Source organism: Ruditapes philippinarum, unplaced genomic scaffold (assembly GCF_026571515.1).
Source record: "Ruditapes philippinarum isolate M1 unplaced genomic scaffold, ASM2657151v2 ctg603_1_1_1_1, whole genome shotgun sequence".
NCBI lineage: Eukaryota > Metazoa > Mollusca > Bivalvia > Venerida > Veneridae > Ruditapes > Ruditapes philippinarum.
Window position 1 is genome coordinate 241,288 of NW_026866219.1, and position 20,916 is coordinate 262,203.

Consider the following 20,916-nt stretch of genomic DNA (forward strand, 5'->3'; position numbering starts at 1 on the left):
ATTATGATTGAAAATATGTCTGACAACCATTTTAATTCAGATATGCCAACTGATGTACAATTTTAATCAAATCCGCCTTAATGTCAACAGATTGGCATTTTGAAGGTATTTTCGTTTGCTACAACCATATTAGTAAATATATAAATGCTGTATTGTTTGCATTTGTATATATGGATTCACTTATTTTAGGTGAATGTTTACTTGGTATATTGGAAATAAATTTACCAACAACTCCCAGCATTAAAGAACTATTTGTTAACATGTTTAGTTTCTTAGAGTAGGTTAGACCGAAATACCGCATCCTTTCTGTGTATTAATACTATTGTGTTCGAGGTCCTTATCCGAAGACTTACAGAAAGGGCTGAAAAGTTGCGATTGGGTATATGTCCTTGCATGTAGATATATAGATACGTATGTGTCCAAGCATATGTTCGTAAATGAATGGTTATGTTTGTGGTAAAGACAAATACAAACATGACTTTCAATGTATCGTTATAAACTTCTTTAAACTGACGATCTAACACAGACCTATTTTTGTGATTAAGATCTGACTTTTTTATAATATAAAATATTAATCACTTTTCTGTATTAAGTTATATGATTTTTCTTCAAAGTATATTTCATTATTCTCAAAATTCCTATGAACCGCTTCAATAGCAACCCTCTCACACTTACAAACAAGCTTGCATCAGTTGGCCATTTTCCCTAGCCACTAGGGATTTTCTAGACCTGAAGTTATCTAACAAATTATCAAATGGGACAGAATATTGAGATATTTCTTTTGACTCTCAGTGGGAAATGCAACATACATTAAGATGTTAGAACAACTATGTGTAGTTTATGTGTATTGTTTTATTTATTTGACTGATATATTAGTTGTAAAAGCCATGTACAATAAATATAGCAGCAGCCGTAGCTATGACATTTGATAAGAACAAAGTTGAAAACGTGAACGATAACTGAACGAGATATGGCATAGGTCATACTCACGCACTGACTTCCGCTCTTTCGAATTGCATATACATATAGCTAAAGTTTGCAAATGTCTAATTTAGTTTTTTAACTTGAACATATGATTAAACATGCAATTCTACAACATTTTCATAAGCATTGTACAATATCTAAGGCAAATACACAAGTGAATAAAAATACACATCATTACATTTACAGCATGGAATAAAAATTGTAAAAATGTGTTAGTGGAAAAATAAATGTATATACCGCTAAATCAATATATTTTGACAGTACAATAATTATATACATTTGTGTACAATAATAAAGTTTTAAAATCACAGCTTGTTTATGACTATAAATCCGTGCCTAGACTATTGGGAAAAAAGGACTGTTTGCATGGAGTGTAAATCAAATCACATTACTAGGTTCTCTCTTGAAGTCCAGTTTTAACTACTTAAATATATATTTGAATTATCTATTGGGCACCACTTAGTAACTTGTGGCTATGACAAAGTATCTCGCACGAGATAAATAAAATTGCACAATTTTCACCTCTGTGCCACTGTACTTCAGTAACAGCTTCATTTGTAACTATGTTTTTTTTCCAATCATATCTATTCAAACACTGAAAATGTTTGCTTCTTACTTCACACACTAATCTATAATACATTATATACATTATTTTTTTTATTTATCATAGGAGTTCACTTTCCAAAGCCAGTAATTATGGCATAGATTTTAACTTAATTATGTCACTTTGTGAAAAAGATTCAGACTTAATAATGTATGCTTTATTAAATGAAATTTCATTTTTGATTATTCTTAAATTTTCAAGGCTTTTGTTTCACTATAAAAGTCTGAGAATAGTCGAATGAGCTATCCTACTGACAGCTTATGTTTTATCCTTACCATACAGGGATACCTGAATTTTATTACACATTTGACAAGAAATATGCTATTTAAATAAAAATATAATGTTTTCTAGTATGATTGTTGCTGTCCTTTTATAACTTGTATTTATTCCACTATCCTTCTATTGTCATTTCCACATTTTAGTTGTAACTTTAATGTCCTTGTACTTATCAATGCAGATAAAAGTATACAAATATGAATCTTTGCAGCATTGTTTCTCCCCCGAACTCTAAGTGACCTAGTGTAACAGTGTAAAGCATCTCCAGCTCTGCCTTCTTGTTCCAAACACTTTCCCAGAAGATTTAGAGCTGTTTCCCGATGTCCAAGGTTTGGTTCCTCATTTATGGTTCTGTCAAGGTTTGCGAGAGCGGCCTGTTTTTCTTCAAGTCTCCATAAGTGGCTGTAAACTTTGTATTGTAGAAAGTAGAGGTAAGGGAGGGAATCCACCACAGCACAATCCATCCATATGCCGTCTTCAAATGTACGGAATTTTCTCTCTTCTTGGGTAGATCTAAACCATTCATATCTGAGTTCATTTGGTACACAGTGAATTTCGCATGGCAGATATTTAACACATGATGCAGTTGTAAACTGTAAGATTACTTCATTATAATTGTCACATAATTGACCAAATCCTTGTTTAAAGTTTGTTGGCTCAAATATATGACAAATACAGAAAGGCTCAACAATTTGTAGATCATATCTTCTTTCAATTTCACTGAGTACTAGGTCAGTTTCTTGCATTTCTTGAACACAGTATAAGATTGAAGCTAGTTTCAGTTTACTTGATGCAACATCTGAATTCAGACCAAGTGAGATGATTCCGAAGGCATCTGCTGATACAGTGTTGTTATGATTTATGTTGATGGATGCCAGCACAGATCCAAGTAATGTATGATACATTGGTAACAGAAGAAGGCTGGCTGTCTCTTCCAATCCTTCATATTGAAAGAAGAATGTCTTTCTTATGCAGTTCTTTAATATTTCTACAACTTCATAAGCGCTTCTTCCTAAAAGACGATAATACATTTTTTTCACTTCGTGAAAAAGAGCACAAGCCAGATTCTTTAATAATGTTCCTGAAAACAAATCACTTTTAATGATAGGATATATGTTATTTAACTTAAGATAAAGTCTGAAACCAAGATCATCACATTTAATCAAATGTAGTGCCATTCCTTTACTGTTGATAAATGCGTTGAGTGTTTTAATAATATATGGTTTAACTGCAGGTGAAATTTTTCCCCTCATTAAATTGTTACCAGGAATAATAAAATGTGGACAATTTTCATTCATGATACTGTTGTTTAGGAAATACAAACACAGTAATAGACAATTAAGTAAGTTATTTTCTCTCCAGGTGTATGAAGGTGTATTGGAAACACAATGAAAGAGTACAGTTTTACACATAAAACTTGTTATAACATCTTTAAACAGTGAATTATTAAATGTTTTCAAAATCATTTTCATTAAGACATAACAGCGAATTTGTGTAATATTCAGGTTAAACATCAAACATCTTTCTGCTAAAGATGTTGATATTCTCCATTCAAATTGCTCATTTTCACTGCCACTACATCCAACACCAACAATAAAGCACCCAGTTCTGCTGCAATATTGTTTCATATCCACAGACGGCCACTGACCTTCACCATGTTGATCCAACCATTGTGTAGCTTGATGCGGCCATGTTGTACATTGTAGAGCCATTACACTATCTTTATCACAGAAACCTGGGTTTCCTTGTATTGCATATGCTGGCCCATGTACTTTATATCCGTTCTTAATTAAAACATGGGCCATAGAATTTTTTACAAGTAATTTTCCCGTGCTGGCTTTGAAAACGAACTTCAAACCAGGAGGAGGATTATCAGTTCCCAGCAATTGAAGAAAACAATATCCAGGAGGTGCAGAATTATCTTGAATCATCAAATGATTAACTTTACTAGGTTTCGAGTCACTCAAGTTTTGTATCGCCCATACGATTTTACTGTAGATTAGTTGATCATTGTCTGAATTCATTCCAATTGTTGTTGTGCCTTCTGATTGACTCCCAAAATTGTGTGCTACGATATCTTCCTCAATTAGTGTGGAATTTATATTCAATATTGTTTCACTCAGAAGCCATGTTCTTCTCCTCTTCAGTACCATTCTCTCATCAACACCTATATCAACCAAAACCTCTGTTAGCTTTTTTGACATAGTCTGGGTTGATCTTGGTACTTGATACATTCTGAAATTATTTAACAGTTGTTATGGTTACAAAAGGTGAAATAAGTAAAACACCAAAATGATCATGTAGAAACATATAAAGGAAAACCGAATGAGCATTAAAGGTACTCAATGTCAAGACAGAACAAGGAAGATGAACATTAGGGCAATATAGTCCGAATTGTTCATCAAATAGTCTCCCACTTGGTCCCTCAGAGATGTAATCAAAAGAGGAAAGCAAAGTACAGAACTGTAAAGGGGTTAAACACTAAGCATGCAGTATGTCTTAAAATAGTAGGGTCATAAAGTCTTTAAATAAAACGTTGATTTTAGTCACAACATCAAAATGATTACCATGACCCAAAATCTTACGAAGTTTGTGAAGCACATCGCCATAAAAACCAGGCTGGATAATCCCTTGTCGCAGAAGTGTTTTTTTTTTAATCACTATAGAATTTTGAAATAATATCATAATTACGATTGTAAAATTTTGTAAAATATTTCAGTAATTCATGTTTTAGAAGCTTGCTGGTAATGAAAATTCGGTTCGTTGAAATCCTTCACTAAACTCTGGCAGATCTAGTTAAGTGAGAATCAAAAATACCACGTAAGATGTTGTATGGGATACAACTCCATCTAAATGTACATAATTAACTACACCAAAGTCATCCTTTTTATAATAGATTTTTGTGTGAATAGAATTGTTGTTGACAGTAATATGAAGAACCAAAAATGATGTACTTAATTTCATGAGTTCGTTTTATTAAGTAGTATTTCACGGTGATAAATGCCGGACACCATATGATCAAAATAACTTTTATCTAAATTAAATATATCATCAAGGTATCTAGAAGTATTATTAAATGCTACTTTAACATCTTGTTGTATATCTTCAGAGAGACTCAACTTAAAGTCTCTTTCATAGCAGTTCAAAAATAAATCGGGGAGCAGGGGTGCACAATTAGTACCCATAGGAATTCCTATGATCTGATAAATAGGATATTACCAAACTGCACATAAATGATGTCTAAAAGAAAATTGAGTGCTCTACAAACTTCATGACAAGTCAAAATAGTATAATGTGTAACAACACTGTTATTAAAAAAACTTTGTTAGAATAACATGCAAGAAAGGTAACATTTTCTCGTGCAAATGTTTTTTACATCAGATAAATTAGTTTATCATCAAGTCATTCATGTGGCAAAGATTTATAAAGTGTAGAAAAATTGAATGTACTGACAGTTGAATCTTGATAGTTCTTAATTTTGAAACTATCCAAGATTTCACCAGGATTTTTGATAAACCAAAATAGATGTTTGCCTGTGTTTTCATAGATCACAATATCTTATTACATGTGTTTCAATGGCAGGCAAACAAGACGTCAATAAAATAGAAAGTTTACTTGTAGTAGTCTTTTGCAGCCTACTACGATGCGGACAGCGGACGATGAACTTCTGATAATTTTCAGGTGTTTTCTCAAAATAATAATACTGTATATAATTTAAAGTTAAAGGGTAAGTAAATGATAATAAACAATCTAGTTTTCAAATTTGTGTTAATAGTTCAAGCCAATTTCTTTCCGTCTGCAAACAAGTTCGGCGCATATCATTACAGTGTTACTTAACAATTTTCTTGAATGTCTCAACACCGAGCTTATAGCACGATAAGACTTGAGTTGGGAAATTGCATGTTCGATAGTCACCCTGTATGATTTTACATATCTATAACATTTCTTACATTTTCGTAGCTCTTGGCCTCGTTTTCGCGACAGTTGGGGATATATCTTATCTCCTAGTGTGTTAAACTCAGGGGGAAATCAAATTCATCTCCTGTACCAACATTTGTCATCAGTGCATACTGCTGTGCATCATTTGTATGACCATGGAAACCACTCTCAACATGAACAATATATATATATATATATATATTGGTATGACATGGAAGACTTTACATATAATACATGAATTATTATATCCTTAACACAAATATCATGAGAATGTAACAAAGGAAAAAATATATTTATATATACACAAAATCATATGCCATCTACAGCTATACACATATATAAACCAGGAGAAGTGAAATAATGAAAATGATTTTTGTTGATCAAAAATGGAAATAAATGTTGAAGTTTCGGCTATAGAAATAATAAAACTCCTGAAAAATAAATGCGATAAAATATCCTAATCTACAGTTTTATCAGAATACAATATTAGACTTTAAAATAGTGACTGCTGTAAAATTTTAAATAAATGAATATGTTTAGTTAAAAAACATTTTCCCTTTGCCGGAAAGAACAACGGCAGGCACAGGGATAGAAAAAGGCCACTAGTAGCACTGATCAGAGAAAACCAGCTGGCATACAACAAGTTCATCAAAAATCAAGTTTCCAAATTATTAAGAGAACTCGGAGTCAGCTCTGATGATGACTGAAATTTTTTTAGATATATATAAATGTTAAATAATTTACGACCATAAAATGTCATATAAATAGTAACGTGTTTTTGTCTTTATCACCATAAATATTGTAACTCCCGATACGCCCATGTATAGATGAGAAAGTTCGATGTCCTGAATTTTGACTTTTCAGCTTACAACCATTTTGAAAAATTCCCCGCTACATTTGTCCACTGTCAATGTCAGAGTAAGCTGCAAAACCATAGTGCAGGATGTAGAATTAGCAATGAAAATGGTTTTGTAAGTTTTGCTAATTTAAGAATTGTTAGAATACGAATTAGTACTATTAAGTTCATTATGCAAAACGGTAATGTAATGTTACATTCTTAGGAAGTTTCTTATCAAGTTTGTTCATAATAATGTGATAGGCATCTTTAATGGGCCGCTTAAGCTAAAAACGGAATAACCTTTGAACACCATCTCCTAATGAAATAATTGATGGATAATCACCAGACTTTGTCTGTAGCATTCGTAGGTACTCTTTAATCAACTTTGCTCATATTAATTCTATTGCCCCCTTGTAGGGGGCAATAAAGCTAAAAATAGAAATAACTTTAAAAGTTTGCTTCTACAGAACTTATTGATGAATGATGAAACTTTGTCTGTAGCATTCTTAGGTAGTCTTTTATCTTTTACTTAAAAACAGTTGTTTCTGGTGAGCGACTCAGGGCCGTAATGACCCTATTGTTTTGTCTTTGTCATATCATTTATGAAAATGAAACTTAAAAGAAGTATATTTTTTTTGCAAATGTTTTAAAATTAAAACAATTTAAAATACACGTATGAAGAAGCTTGAAGGAAAGATTAAATATTACATAAATAATGTGTAACAGACCATAAATTGTATATCTAAACATATATCTTGTATATCTTCCATTACAGGTGGGTTTTAATATATTATATTTTTGTAGTATCCCCCATTGGACACAAACTAGAAGAGACTTTTTGAAAAATAACTACTGATAAACAATATTTATTGACAAGAATTTTGTTAAACAACGTTGTTATTTATAACAGAGACTTAACACAAAAAGCTAGTTATTCTACATAGTGCTTGTGATTTCATTCTATATAGTGCTTGTAACACTTAATTCCGTGTGACACTAAATAGTGCTGTGACACTTTAGTGTTTCTGAAACTACAAAATGCTTCTGCCACAGCGTTTTTACATTGAAAACTGTGAGAACTGCTCAAGTAGTACCTTTTCGGAATAAGAAAGCTATATTTTGGCTAAAATTAATGGGTTTAGCAGTAGCAATGAGTTTCAAAACTGAGTTAACTTTTTTTTAAAGTGTAGATTAAAATAATTTTAGACTATTTTATCTAGCCATATCATTCCCATTTTAATAACATCACTTAATTAGTATTTACAAAATTAATGTTAATTTAGGCAGCTTACATCCTGATTTTGAGCAAATGACTCATTTTGTGGACAAAAAAGATATAATTTTTGTGCTTTTTTACTTTTTTTTTTGAAAAATAACAACAACAAAAAAAAAACAAAGCAAAACGTCATCACTTAAACAGGATTTTATGTTTTTAAATTTGTTTCAAAAATTTATATGAAATATCTTGATTACTAATCAGTGAGTAAGAGAGTTTATTTGACTCTGTCATTTATCAAAGGAATTTGAAATAACTTGGCACACACATGACACATGTTTGTTATAATAAGACGATGTGTCATGCGCAACAACCAGACCCCTACCTCAAGAGTCAAGGTTGCACTTGCTCATTCAAGGTCAACGGTATATGTTGTGTCCGGTCCATAACTTTCTTATCATCGAAGAGATTTTGTAAATACTTGCCGCAATTGTTCACAATAATGAGAAAGTTTGTCATGCACACAAACTTGTCACCTACCTCCAAGGTCACACTTGGAGGTAAAAGATTAACATAGAATGTTATAGGGTATAGTTTGTGTCCGGTCCATAACGTTTTCATAGATCAAAGGATTTTGAAAATACTTGGCACAAATAGTAACTATAATAAGATGATGTGTCATGTGATATACCTGCATCCCTACATCTAAGGTCAATGTCACACTTAGAGGTCAAATTTTAACATAGTCTGTAATAGGATATATTGTGTGTCACGTCCATAGCTTCTTTATAGATCAAGGGACTTTGAAAATACAAAACTGTACTTGGCACAAATTGATGATATGTCACGCGCAACACCTGTGTCCCTACCTCCAAGGTCAAGGTCACACTTAGAGGTCAAAGATTTTCATAGTCTGTTATAGGGTATATTTTGTGTCCAGTCCATAACCTTTTCATAGATAAAGGGATTTTAAAAATGCTTTGCATAAATGTTCACAATAATAAGACGATATGTCAGGCTCAAAACAGGTTCCTACCACCAAGAACACACTTTAAGGTCAAAGATTAACAAAGTCTGTTATTATATAGGGTATACACTTAACAAAAGTTCTAACCGATCACTTTTTAAATTTTGATTATTTTATAACGGGTCAATGGATCCTTATAAAATTTTGCAGAGGTGATTTTTGTGTCATTTTTCACCGATTTGTGGAATGAAAGATAATTTAATACGGTTCCATGCACTCACGCGCGAGACAGGGCGCGGTTTACACATTTTGGCACGAAATGTTCGTGCAGAGCGTGGTGAGTATTAAATTTTACATTGCATAAATCCTTGTTAACTTTATAAGTGAAAAAACCCATAAAATATGGCACGGATGTCGGTGCAGGATTGTGCCGAAGCAGTTTGAATTTTGAATGCTGGAGCCTCTATCAGACAGGTGAGTGGCTGTTTATAAACATTTATTTTTTCTTAAATATCGATAAAGTATTATTTAAATAGAAAATGTTATAATTTTATTATTCTCACTGTGTTCACTCTCTTCGAAATAAAATAAAAGTCGGATCTACTGGTATTATTCTTTTTCATACATAAGCGAAAACTCAGGGTGATCGGTTAGAACTTTGGTTCAGTGTATTTTGTGTCCAATCTATAACTTCGTCACTTAGAGGTCAAAGCCTAACATGATAGATTTTAAAATTCGTGTTTTATTTTAATTCTTTATCAAAATTGTTGCATTTGCAGATCAAGCATTAATCAAATGCAGATCAAGCATTGATCATAATTTTGGATTAAGAGTCCTGAGATTCATACCTCTTTTGAAATAGCACAATTGTAGGCTTAATATTAAACTTCCATGAGGCGGGAGGCGTTAGTAACTCTGTTAAAAATTCTTGTTACAATATATGAACAGTTTACATATACACAACATATACACAACATATGTACACAAATATCATATTAAAATAGATGAATTAAATTTAAAAAAAATGAGCAATTAAGCAAAAAATGATATGATTGCACTACAATAACAGGGAAAATGTGTAATATGTACAGGTGAGCAAACTAACACGGTACCAGTTGAAAACAATATTAATACTAATAAATACAAATGTAGCCTTATACCATAATAATTCAAATGATAATATAAGTGATACCATTATCTAAATACCAACTGGCTCAATGTTAAGTTCAATCGGATAAGGAAATCATTATTTGGCATCATTGACTTTAGGGAAAAATATTGGACAAAAGTAAAAAGAAATGATAGTAATAGTTATAAAGTAATAATTGAAATACATAATAGAAATTTATACCTCAGAATAAATCAGTGAAAACTGCTATTTAATATAAGCTGATTGAAATTTCCTAAGACTATCGGAATCTCTTATATGTACTGGTATGTCATTCCAGAGTAAGCAAATGATTTTTTGAAGAATTCTGTTTTAGCTTTCGGTATGATTAGCTTTGCATTTTGTGCAGATCTGAGGTTTAAGTTGTGTACTTCGTTTACTGTCTGGAGTTTATTTTTCATATATATTGGAAAGTCTGGTTCATTTATTGATTTATACATAAAAATTAACTTTTTGTACATGGTTCTTTGGTCAAATGACATCCAGTTTAGTTCTTTGAAAATTTCACTTGAAGGTGTATCAAAACTTTTGTCTAGGAGTATTCTGGCTGCTTTTTTAGCTCACCTGTCACAAAGTGACAGGGTGAGCTTTTGTGATCGCTTTTCGTCCGGCGTCCGTCTGTCGTCCGTCGTCCGTCCGTAAACTTTTACTTTAAATGACATCTCCTCATTAACCACTAAGCCAATTTCATCCAAACTTCACAGCAATGTTCCTTTGGTGGTCACCTTTAAAAATTGTTCAAAGAATTTAATTCCATGCAGAACTCTGGTTGCCATGGCAACCAAAAGAAAAAACTTTAAATATCTTCTTTTAAAAAAACATAAAAGCTAGAGCTTAGATATTTGGCATAAAACATCTTCTAGTGAGTGTCTACCAAGTTTGTTCAAATAAAAGCCCTGGGGTCAAAATTGGCCCCGCCCCAGGGGGTCATTGATTTTCCCTATATGCATATAGTAAAAACTTAAAAAATCTTCTTTTAAAGAACCCAAAGAGCTAGAGCTAAGATATTTAGCATGAAACATGTTCTAATGGGTGTCTACCAAGTTTGTTCAAATAAAAGCCCTGGGGTCAAAATTGGTCCCGCCCTAGGGGGTCATTGATTTTCCCTATATGCATATAGTAAAAACTTAAAAAATCTTCTTTTAAAGAACTCAAAGAGCTATGGCTAAGATATTGAGCATCAAATATGTTCTAATAGGTGTCTACCAAGTTTGTTCAAATAAAAGCCCTGGGGTCAAAATTGGCCCCGCCCCAGGGGGTCATTGATTTTCCCTATATGCATATAGTAAAAACTTAAAAAATCTTCTTTTAAAGAACCAAAAGAGTTAGAGCTAAGATATTTAGCATGAAACATGTTCTAATATGTGTCTAGCAAGTTTGTTCAAATAAAAGCCCTGGGGTCAAAATTTGCTCCGCCCAGGGGGGTCATTGATTTTCCCTATATGCATATAGTAAAAACTTAAAAAATCTTCTTTTAAAGAACTCAAAGAGCTATGGCTAAGGTATTTAGCATCAAACATGTTCTAATAAGTGTCTACCAAGTTTGGTCAAATAAAAGCCCTTGGGTCAAAATTGGCACCGCCCGGGGGTCATTGATTTTCCTTATATGTGTATAGCAAAAACTTAAAAAATCTTCTTTGAAAAAACCCAAATAGCTAGAGTTAAGATATTAAGCATGAAACATCTTTTAGTGAGTGTCTACAAAGTTTGTTCAAATAAAAGACCTGGGGTCAAAATTGGCCCCGCCCCGGGGGTCATTGATTTTCTTTATATGTGTATAGCAAAAACTTAAAATCTTCTTTGAAAAAACCCAAATAGTTAGAGTTTAGATATTAAGCATGAAACATCTTCTAGTAAGTGTCTACAAAGTTTGTTCAAATTAAGGCCCTGGGGTCAAAACTGGCCCGGCCACAGGGGTGTCATTGTTTTTAACTATATGTGTATAGTAAAAACTTTAAAAAAAATCTTCTTTTTAAAAGCCCAATGAGCTAGAGCTTAGATGTTTAGCATGAAACATCTTCTTATGGGTGTCTACCAAGTTTGTGCAAATAAAAGCCCTTGGGTTAAATTGACCCTGCAACGTTGGGGGGGATGGGGGTTGGGGGGCCTATATACAGGTGAGCGACCTCAGGGCCATCATGGCCCTCTTGTTTTAAATTTAATGTCATCAGATGGTAATTCGTTGCTGCAGTTTCCCCAGATAGTACAGCAGTAGTCCAATTGTGGCAGTATGTATGCATTAAAATAGTTTTCTTGAATGAAGATAAAGATACTGTTTGAGTCTAAGAAGTAAGTAAAGCTGTGAATTACATTTTTTATAGTTGACTGGACCTGTGTTTTCCATTTAAGATTGTTGTCTTTATACATTCCAAGTAGCTTTTTAATGTTTGTATATTCTATTTCTTGGTCATTAAGATACAAAGAAGGGGGTTGCATATTATCTGTTGTTTGTGCTTTTTATTGATAAATGCATAGCTTTAGATTAAATATTTTTGATTTTGTATGCAGACGATATCATCTTTTTTGCTTATTCAGCAACTGAGTTGCAAACTAATTCGGATATATTGTATAAATATTGTGAAAGGTTGAAACCTTTTGTGACCACTGATAAAACAAAAATAATGATATTTAGAAAAGGTGGTCTATTACCAGTAAACATAAATTTTTATTACAGTGGCAACTTTATTGAAATTGTAAATAAGTTAAATTATTTAGGAATTGTTTTCTCTACTGGTGGTTCTTTTCAAAAGCTATATTTAAGATGAATAAATACCTCTTTAAGTTTACTAATATTACAATGAAATACAAGCTTGAACTTTTTGATAAACTGATTACACCTATCTTAAATTATGGAATTATGGTGGTGAGGTGTGGGGGTTCACAAAAGGTTGTGCAATTGAAGGAGTTCATATGCAGTGTTGCAAGCAACTTCTTGGTGTTAAAAGATGTACACAAAATTATTTTGTTTATGGTGAACTTAGGCGTATAAATTTTCAAACTTTGAGATATTTAAAGATTATTAAATATTGGGTTAAGTTATTACAGACAAAAGATGATAAGTTGAACAAGCAAATCTATATTACTTTATAAAATGACTGTGAAAGGTATCCTAACAAGAAAAGTTGGTGTTCATTATTGAGGGATCTTTTATGTGCACTTGGTTTTTATGACGTGTGGCTTTTTCAAGATGTAGGTGATTAGGTAATATTTTTGCACTATTTTAACAAATATTGTCTGATAATTTCAAATAAAACTGGAATAGTAGTCTTAGCAGCTCAACGAGAGCGCTATTTTATAGAAACATAGCAAGCTTTATGTTACAAATCACCTACATACAAATTTCCGATTTAGCTTATCAAGTTTGTGTATGTCATCTCATAGACGTAGTATTGAAAGCGGTAGATGGACAAAGCCTACTGCGATTATTTTAGAGCAGAGAAAGTGTAGAATATGTTAAGTGTTAGAAGATGAATTTCATTTTTATGCTCCCCAAATGGTGAAAATATAGTCGCAGCTTTGTCCGTCCGTCCGTCTGACATCCGTCCGTCCGCTTTTCTTGTCCGGGACATAACTTTGAAACAACAAGAGGTATCCACATGAAACTTTGTAAGTAGATAGATCTCATTGAGTAGGTGTGTATTGCACAAGAACCGTAACTCTGCCTTGCTTAATTTTTGAATTACAGTTGACTCTCGGTAACTCAAAATCCAAGGAATTGGGCATTTCACTTCGAGAGAAACGGAATTCGAGTAACGTGGATCTGCCGCCATTACGTTGCATTCGTACATGTATATACATGTACCTGACTGAATGTGCAAAGACATAGGTTTGTCTTTGTTGATAGCAGCAATGTTGCAATATTTAACCGTTGAAATGTCGTAAATTACTTACAACTACAAATTATAAATGAACACAAATATATTATTCAAAATTGAATACAAGTTGATAAATAGTGAAACATAAACACAAACATTCGTAGCAATGACATGAATTCAAGTTTGTCAGTATTCATCAGTAAAGCACATGTTTTTAATAAGCACACATGACAATTCATAACAATAAAAGCACAATAACACATTTATTTCAACAACAATTTATTTGATATTTAAAATTAATTGATCATCGAACGAAAACGAAAGTAGCAACTATCGTTAACTGGAAGCACATATTAATGTATGCAGTATGACGTTGAAAACACACATTTATACCTAGGCTGTTATTTGACTTACACCTTTCAAACTGGCACGAGTCAACTTTCTTAAAGCAATGCAATTGAATCTTAATTTAGTTATCTAACTGTTAAAATCAATTTTGTAAAGAAACCGATTAAAGCCACTTAATTTTACGACGTGTTGAATAATACATGATGACCGGCAATTAAAATCACTATGAAACGTGTTAATCACGAGCTTGATGTCGCCGACCTTTCATCAGTCGGCTGTTTTCACACTTCGACTAATTGAGATGAAAATATGTTGGACTTTAATTGACGGGACCAAATTTTCTTTTAAAGCACAATAACACATTTATTTCAACAACAATTTATTTGATATTTAAAATTAATTGATCATCGGACGAAAACAAACGAAAGTAGCAACTATCGTTAACCGGAAGCACATATTAATGTATGCAGTATGACGTTGAAAACACACACATTTATACCTAGGCTTTTATATTGACTTACACCTGTCAGACTGGCACGAGTCAACTTTCTTAAAGCAATGTAATTAAATCTTAATTTAGTTATCTAACTGTTAAAATCAATTTTGTAAAGAAACCGATTAAAGCCACTTAATTTTACGACGTGTTAATAATACATGATGACCGGCAATTCAAATAACTATGAAACGTGTTAATCACGAGCTTCATGTCGCCGACCTTTGATCAGTCGGCTGTTTTCACACTTCGACTAATTGAAATGAAAATATGTTGGACTTTAATTGACGGGACCAAATTTTCTTTTCGACTAAACAGGAGTCTCGGTAAGTCAAAATTTGACCTAAGAGGAGTTAAAATACAAAGGTAAAGAAGGAAATTTGACGGGACTTTCGAAATTCTTCGACTTATGCGGAATTTTGAGTAAAGCGATTTCGACTTTTTGAGAGTCACTTATGTATTTTCCTATGTTTATTTTTACACTTTGAACTTTGTCCCGGACATGACTCTAGAAGTATAAGAAATATCAACATGAACATTTGTAGGTAGATACATGTAGATCTCATTTAGTAGAAGTGCATTGTTACAGAACCATCACTATGTATTGCCTAATTTTGCCCTTTGTTCATTTTGACACTTTGAACTTTGTCCGGGACATTACTCTTAAATATAAGAGATATCAACATGATACTTTGTAGGTAGAAAGGTCTCATTGGGTAGAAGTGCAGTGCCAAAGAACCATAACTCTGCCTTGCCCTGTTTTGAAGTTATTGCCCTTTGTTTATTTTTTTACTCGGGACATATTTCTAAAACTATTAGAGATATCAACATGAAACTTTGTATTTAGATAGATCTAATAGGATAGAACTACAATGCTAAAGCATCTAAACACAGTCGTAATTGCCCTTTGTTCAATTTTTATGCTTTCCTGTTTCCAAATCTTTCTCGGGGAGCATCACCTGGTTCAACCGTGTGTTACAGTGCCAAGCACATACAGATATAAGAAACATTTATATTCATAGGTTTTAGAGATATAAACCAAATGTGTATAAATTTATTCAACTAATTACATCTGATAATGAAGTTTTATTGACAAAGTTAAGTTTGTATGTACAAAAGTCATTTATGATTCGCTCTGCTAATTATCTCCTGTCGATGGAATCGGGAGGGGGATACTGTTTTGGCGTTGTCCGTCCGTTCTTCCGTCCGTCCTTCCGTCCATCCGTACAAACCAGAGCTACATTATGGGGTTTGGTCTATTGTTCTCATAACAATAGATGTCTTTGATGTCATTCATTCCGTTTCTCTTGTGGGGTTATTTTCTGCATTGTGGGATTTAAAAGAACAAAAGAAATAACAAAAGAAAACCCCATAATGTAGCTCTGGTAAGAACGTTCGTCCGTCCGAATTTCGTTTCCGCGCTAGATTTCTGCAACTACTTGGTGCAATACAATGAAACTTTATGGGTAATATCAATATCAAGAGGAGATGCGCATATCGTCGGCTTGTTCCATTCAAACTCTTCAACTCAGAGTTATGGCCCTTGATTAGTTATGCTTTATGCGTATAGAGCAAAAATCGTTTCCGCGCTACTTCTCTGCAACTACTGGCTTGAATTCAACAAATCTTAATTGGAGCATTCAATACCAAGAGGAGATGCGCATATTGTCGTCTTGTTTCGGTCTGACACTTAAATTAAGTGTAATGGCCCTTGATCAGTTATGCAGTATGCATGTTGAGCAATGATCGTTTCAACGCTTCTCCTCTGGAACTACTGTCTGGAATTCAACAAAACGTTTTGGGAACCTTCAATACCAAGAGGAGATGTGCAAATCAGTGGCTTGTTCCGGTCAGACTCTTCAACTCAGAATTATGGCCCTTGATTAGGTATGCTGTATGCATATAGAGCAATAATTGTTTCCACGCTTCTTCTCTACAACTACTCGCTGGAATTTAACGAAACTTTATGGGAATCATCAATATCAAGAGATACGCATATCGCCGACTTGTTCCAGTAAGAATTTTTAACGCAGAGTAATGGCCCTTAATTAGTTATGTATTATGCGTATAGAGCAAAAATCGTTTCCGCACTACTTCTTTGCAAGTACTGGCTGGAATTCAACAAAACTTTATGGGAACCTTCAATACCAAGAGGAGATGATCATGTCTTCTCCTTGTTTCGAACAGACACTTTAAATCAGATTTATGGCCCTTGATCAGTTATACAGTATGCATATAGAGCAATAATTGTTTCCCTGCTACTTCTCTGCAACTACTGGCTGGAATTCAATGTAACCTTAAGGGAACCATTAATACCATAAGAGATGTGCATTATTTGTTGCCTTGTTCAGACCAGACCCTTCATTACAGAGTTATGGCCCTTGATTAGTTATGAAGTATGCATAAAGAGCAATATTGCTGTTTCTTTGCAACTGCTGTATTGATTTTAACAAAACTGTATGGGAACCATCATTACGAAAAGGCAATTTACATCTCATTGGCCTGTCCAGATAAAATATTGCCCTGAATATTTTTCATGTACAAAGAAAATATTACTGTTTACACCATGATAAATATATATAAATATAGCCGTATGTCGTCAGTTGTTGTGTTAATAATAACCAGCACTCGGCGGGGGATATAAATTCAACGAATTTGCTTGTTTATATAGTAATTATGTTGAAGCTAATATACAATGTTAAGAATAGTAGAGCCTTTGATAACGTTGCGTGTATATAGACAGTAACAAATTGATATAGGGTAATTTAGAATTACATATCTACAATGGTAAGTAAAACAAATGTCGAATGTTTACACTATAGAAGTGTGTATAATATTTTGAAAAATAAGTTTAATCAGATATGTTTTATTGAACAAAAATATGTATATGTATGATGTGTATATGTGTAATGTTTGTGTATATTGTCGTATAACGGAGGAAGAACTCACGGATGTTACATACTTTTAATATACAAATACAAACACACATGTGAACGAGTGTAATACCAAAGACGAACTCCCACTCTGACATTTGAGAATAGTATATCTAATATCAACCTGTCCTAAGGACATTTTATAATGTATATCAATACACACGTTTTAGAGTTACATATATAAATCATCTTGACATAAGCTAGTCCGTATGCATCTCCTGCACTATAATACTCATAAATCATGTCATGTTCCATAGTGCACATTAAGAAATAAAAACCCTAATATATGTATATACATGTTGACTTGTCATTCTTTTTGAATATAGCATGTATGACTAATTAGCCTGTGCAATCAGCTATACGACAAATACCTCCATAAAAAAATATCAAATCAACCGTTGTCGTATAACGGAGGAAGAACTCACGGATGTTACATACTTTTAATATACAAATACAAACACACATGTGAACGAGTGTAATACCAAAGACGAACTCCCACTCTGACATTTGAGAATAGTATATCTAATATCAACCTGTCCTAAGGACATTTTATAATGTATATCAATACACACGTTTTAGAGTTACATATATAAATCATCTTGACATAAGCTAGTCCGTATGCATCTCCTGCACTATAATACTCATAAATCATGTCATGTTCCATAGTGCACATTAAGAAATAAAAACCCTAATATATGTATATACATGTTGACTTGTCATTCTTTTTGAATATAGCATGTATGACTAATTAGCCTGTGCAACCAGCTATACGACAATATAAAGTGAATGTTTTGTCAAAGGTTGTACAAATAAGAAAAGAAAACATTGTATCAGGAATCACTATTCAGCATTTCGGAGATACAGACTGACAAACTCTACATCAAGCCTTGAATGCAGCATTTCAGAGAGCACACAATGCATTGGTCATGATAGGATCAATTTGTTCTGCGGTGTTTCTTAAAGACTGTTTGATTCAAATTCTCATGCAGAATATGGACAGTCAAATTTTGATGGAAACTCTATATTGATGTCATTTGATAAACTTGAAGACTTTTTCACATTTATGTTTGCCATTCATAAAAGTGCAAATATTGATATAATGAGTATATATTAAATATTACCATTAAACTTTAGTGTAGTTAAATTCCATAGTATGTACATTAAAGATCAGCAGCAAGTAACTTATATCAATAAAATTGATGCTGATGTTGTTTGATAAACAGTTCAAAAGCAAAGGAAATCCTGTAAATTTTATGTCATGACAAGCAATGAACAAACACATGAAGTAGTAAAAAAACATTAAGAAATAATCTGTTAAACATAAAGTAAAAGAAAGTAGATATAGTTATTCTGCAATTGGGCTTAAGACTGAAATGAAAAATGACAAAATATTGACAGGGAAGTACTTTAAACACCAATACCAAAACAGCAGCAGAAGGATATATAGGAAAACCTACATGAGACATTTTAATTAGGCCTTTGGAAATTTGGATGATATTAACTTAGTTTGTGCACATCTTTCAACTTATATGTTTTTACAGGATGTAACGCAGACTCTCAGCTCAGGCAACCTATCTTACTTAGTATTCAGAATCAGACAAAATGATTCCATTTTTAATTCTAAAAAAAAAATTACGTAACGTGAAACATTTTATGCCACCTTTTTCACCATACATATTACGTAATTAAATATAATTAAGTCATTGAGCAAACAAAAATCTCTGACACGGTTGCCTCCGTAAATAAATTCCGTTTCATCATCTGCTTTAAACGCATGTAAATTGCTTGATTATTTTAAAAGTTATGCCAATTCAAAGTTAGTCCGACCCGCATCAAACGAAGTGTCATAAATTGGCTGTTCTCTCTCAGGCTCCTACGTTTTACGCTAAGTTATTGCATACGCACCAAAGGGGTCACAAAGTGCGGTAATTAATATACTCTAACCATTTTTTATGACCCAGTGACATCTGACCAATTAAAAAGCTGCTGATCGATATCATTTTATAGCAGAATTTTTTTCAAATCTTAACTTGATTTACTGTCAGTCCGGTATCTATCGCACATGTCACAAGACTATCGGTAAAATTTGAGGCACTCGGTGGGGGGATGAAACGCATTTAACGTGCGTACCGCTAGTGTGATAATTTAATTGTTTCCCTTTTAAACTTTATTACTATTATCATCATCATTATTATTATTTTATACCAGTGTCACCATGCCTTTGTATTTGTGTACGAAATTCCGTTAAGGTATAAATCAAAATAATGAAAAACTGAGCTCCAGGCAGACTTAAAGTCCGTGGTAGATGTACAAATAAGAACTTTTGTCCGACCAGTTAATAAAAATGCTTGACATTTTTTAAAAGAAATAAAATGTATTAGTGGATCAATATGAATGACCCGTTCTTGACTTCTATTATCATGAATATTCATCTATGCACCGATTTACGATTTACTGGCGAATAATACATTCAAAGCATTCACTGAAAATATATTATTATTTTTTTTAAGGAATACATAAAAAATAATCATCCGTAGACTATCATAAAAATATTTTAGAAATTTGTCTGGGACACCTGACCAACAGTCATATAGGGGCATTCACATAAAAATATTGTCAGTTTCTTTTGGCATTGTTAGAAAACGAAGTTGAATGTACATCAAGATCTTTAATTCGTACAAATTCCATATCGTAATGTTTTTCATGTGCAATAACTTGGCTAAACAATCAACAAACAACAATCGACATTCAATGTCTAGCTAGACAATCAACATTCAGCTCAACATTCGATCTATAATAATAATCAAACAATTCTCAAAGTGAATGTTGAGCTAGACAATCAAAAATCAGCTATACATTCGAAAATTTCTTATGTCGAGCTAGACAGTCGACATTCAGCTCAACATTCGATCTATAATAATCAACAAATGTTTCTCAAAGTGAATGTTGAGCTAGACAATCAACAATCAGCTAGACATTCGAAAACTTCTTATGTCGAGCAAGACAATCAACATTCAGCTCAACATTCGATCTAATATAATAATCAAAGTATTCTCAAAGTGAATGTTGAGCTAGACAATCAAAAATCAGCTAGACATTCGAAAATTTCTTATGTCGAGCTAAACAATCAACATTCAGCTCAACATTCGATCTATAATAATCAACAAAGAATTTTCAAAGAGAATGTTGAGCTAGACAATCAACAATCACCTAGACATTCGAAACTTTCTTATGTCGAAGTAAACAATCGACATTCAGCTCAACATTCGATCTATGATAATCAACAAATTTTTCTCAAAGTGAATGTTGAGCTAGACAATCAACAATCAGCTAGA

The 20,916-nt window shown here is 32.8% G+C and overlaps 1 protein-coding gene across 1 annotated transcript; it reads right to left on the minus strand.

The window, feature by feature from the left end:
* Positions 1-1,971: 1,971 nt before the first annotated feature.
* Positions 1,972-4,098, minus strand: LOC132731772 (uncharacterized). The gene has a single exon (XM_060718025.1). The coding sequence runs from the start codon at positions 4,096-4,098 to the stop codon at positions 1,972-1,974; it is 2,127 nt and encodes a 708-aa protein (XP_060574008.1).
* Between the last annotated feature and the right edge of the window lie 16,818 nt (positions 4,099-20,916).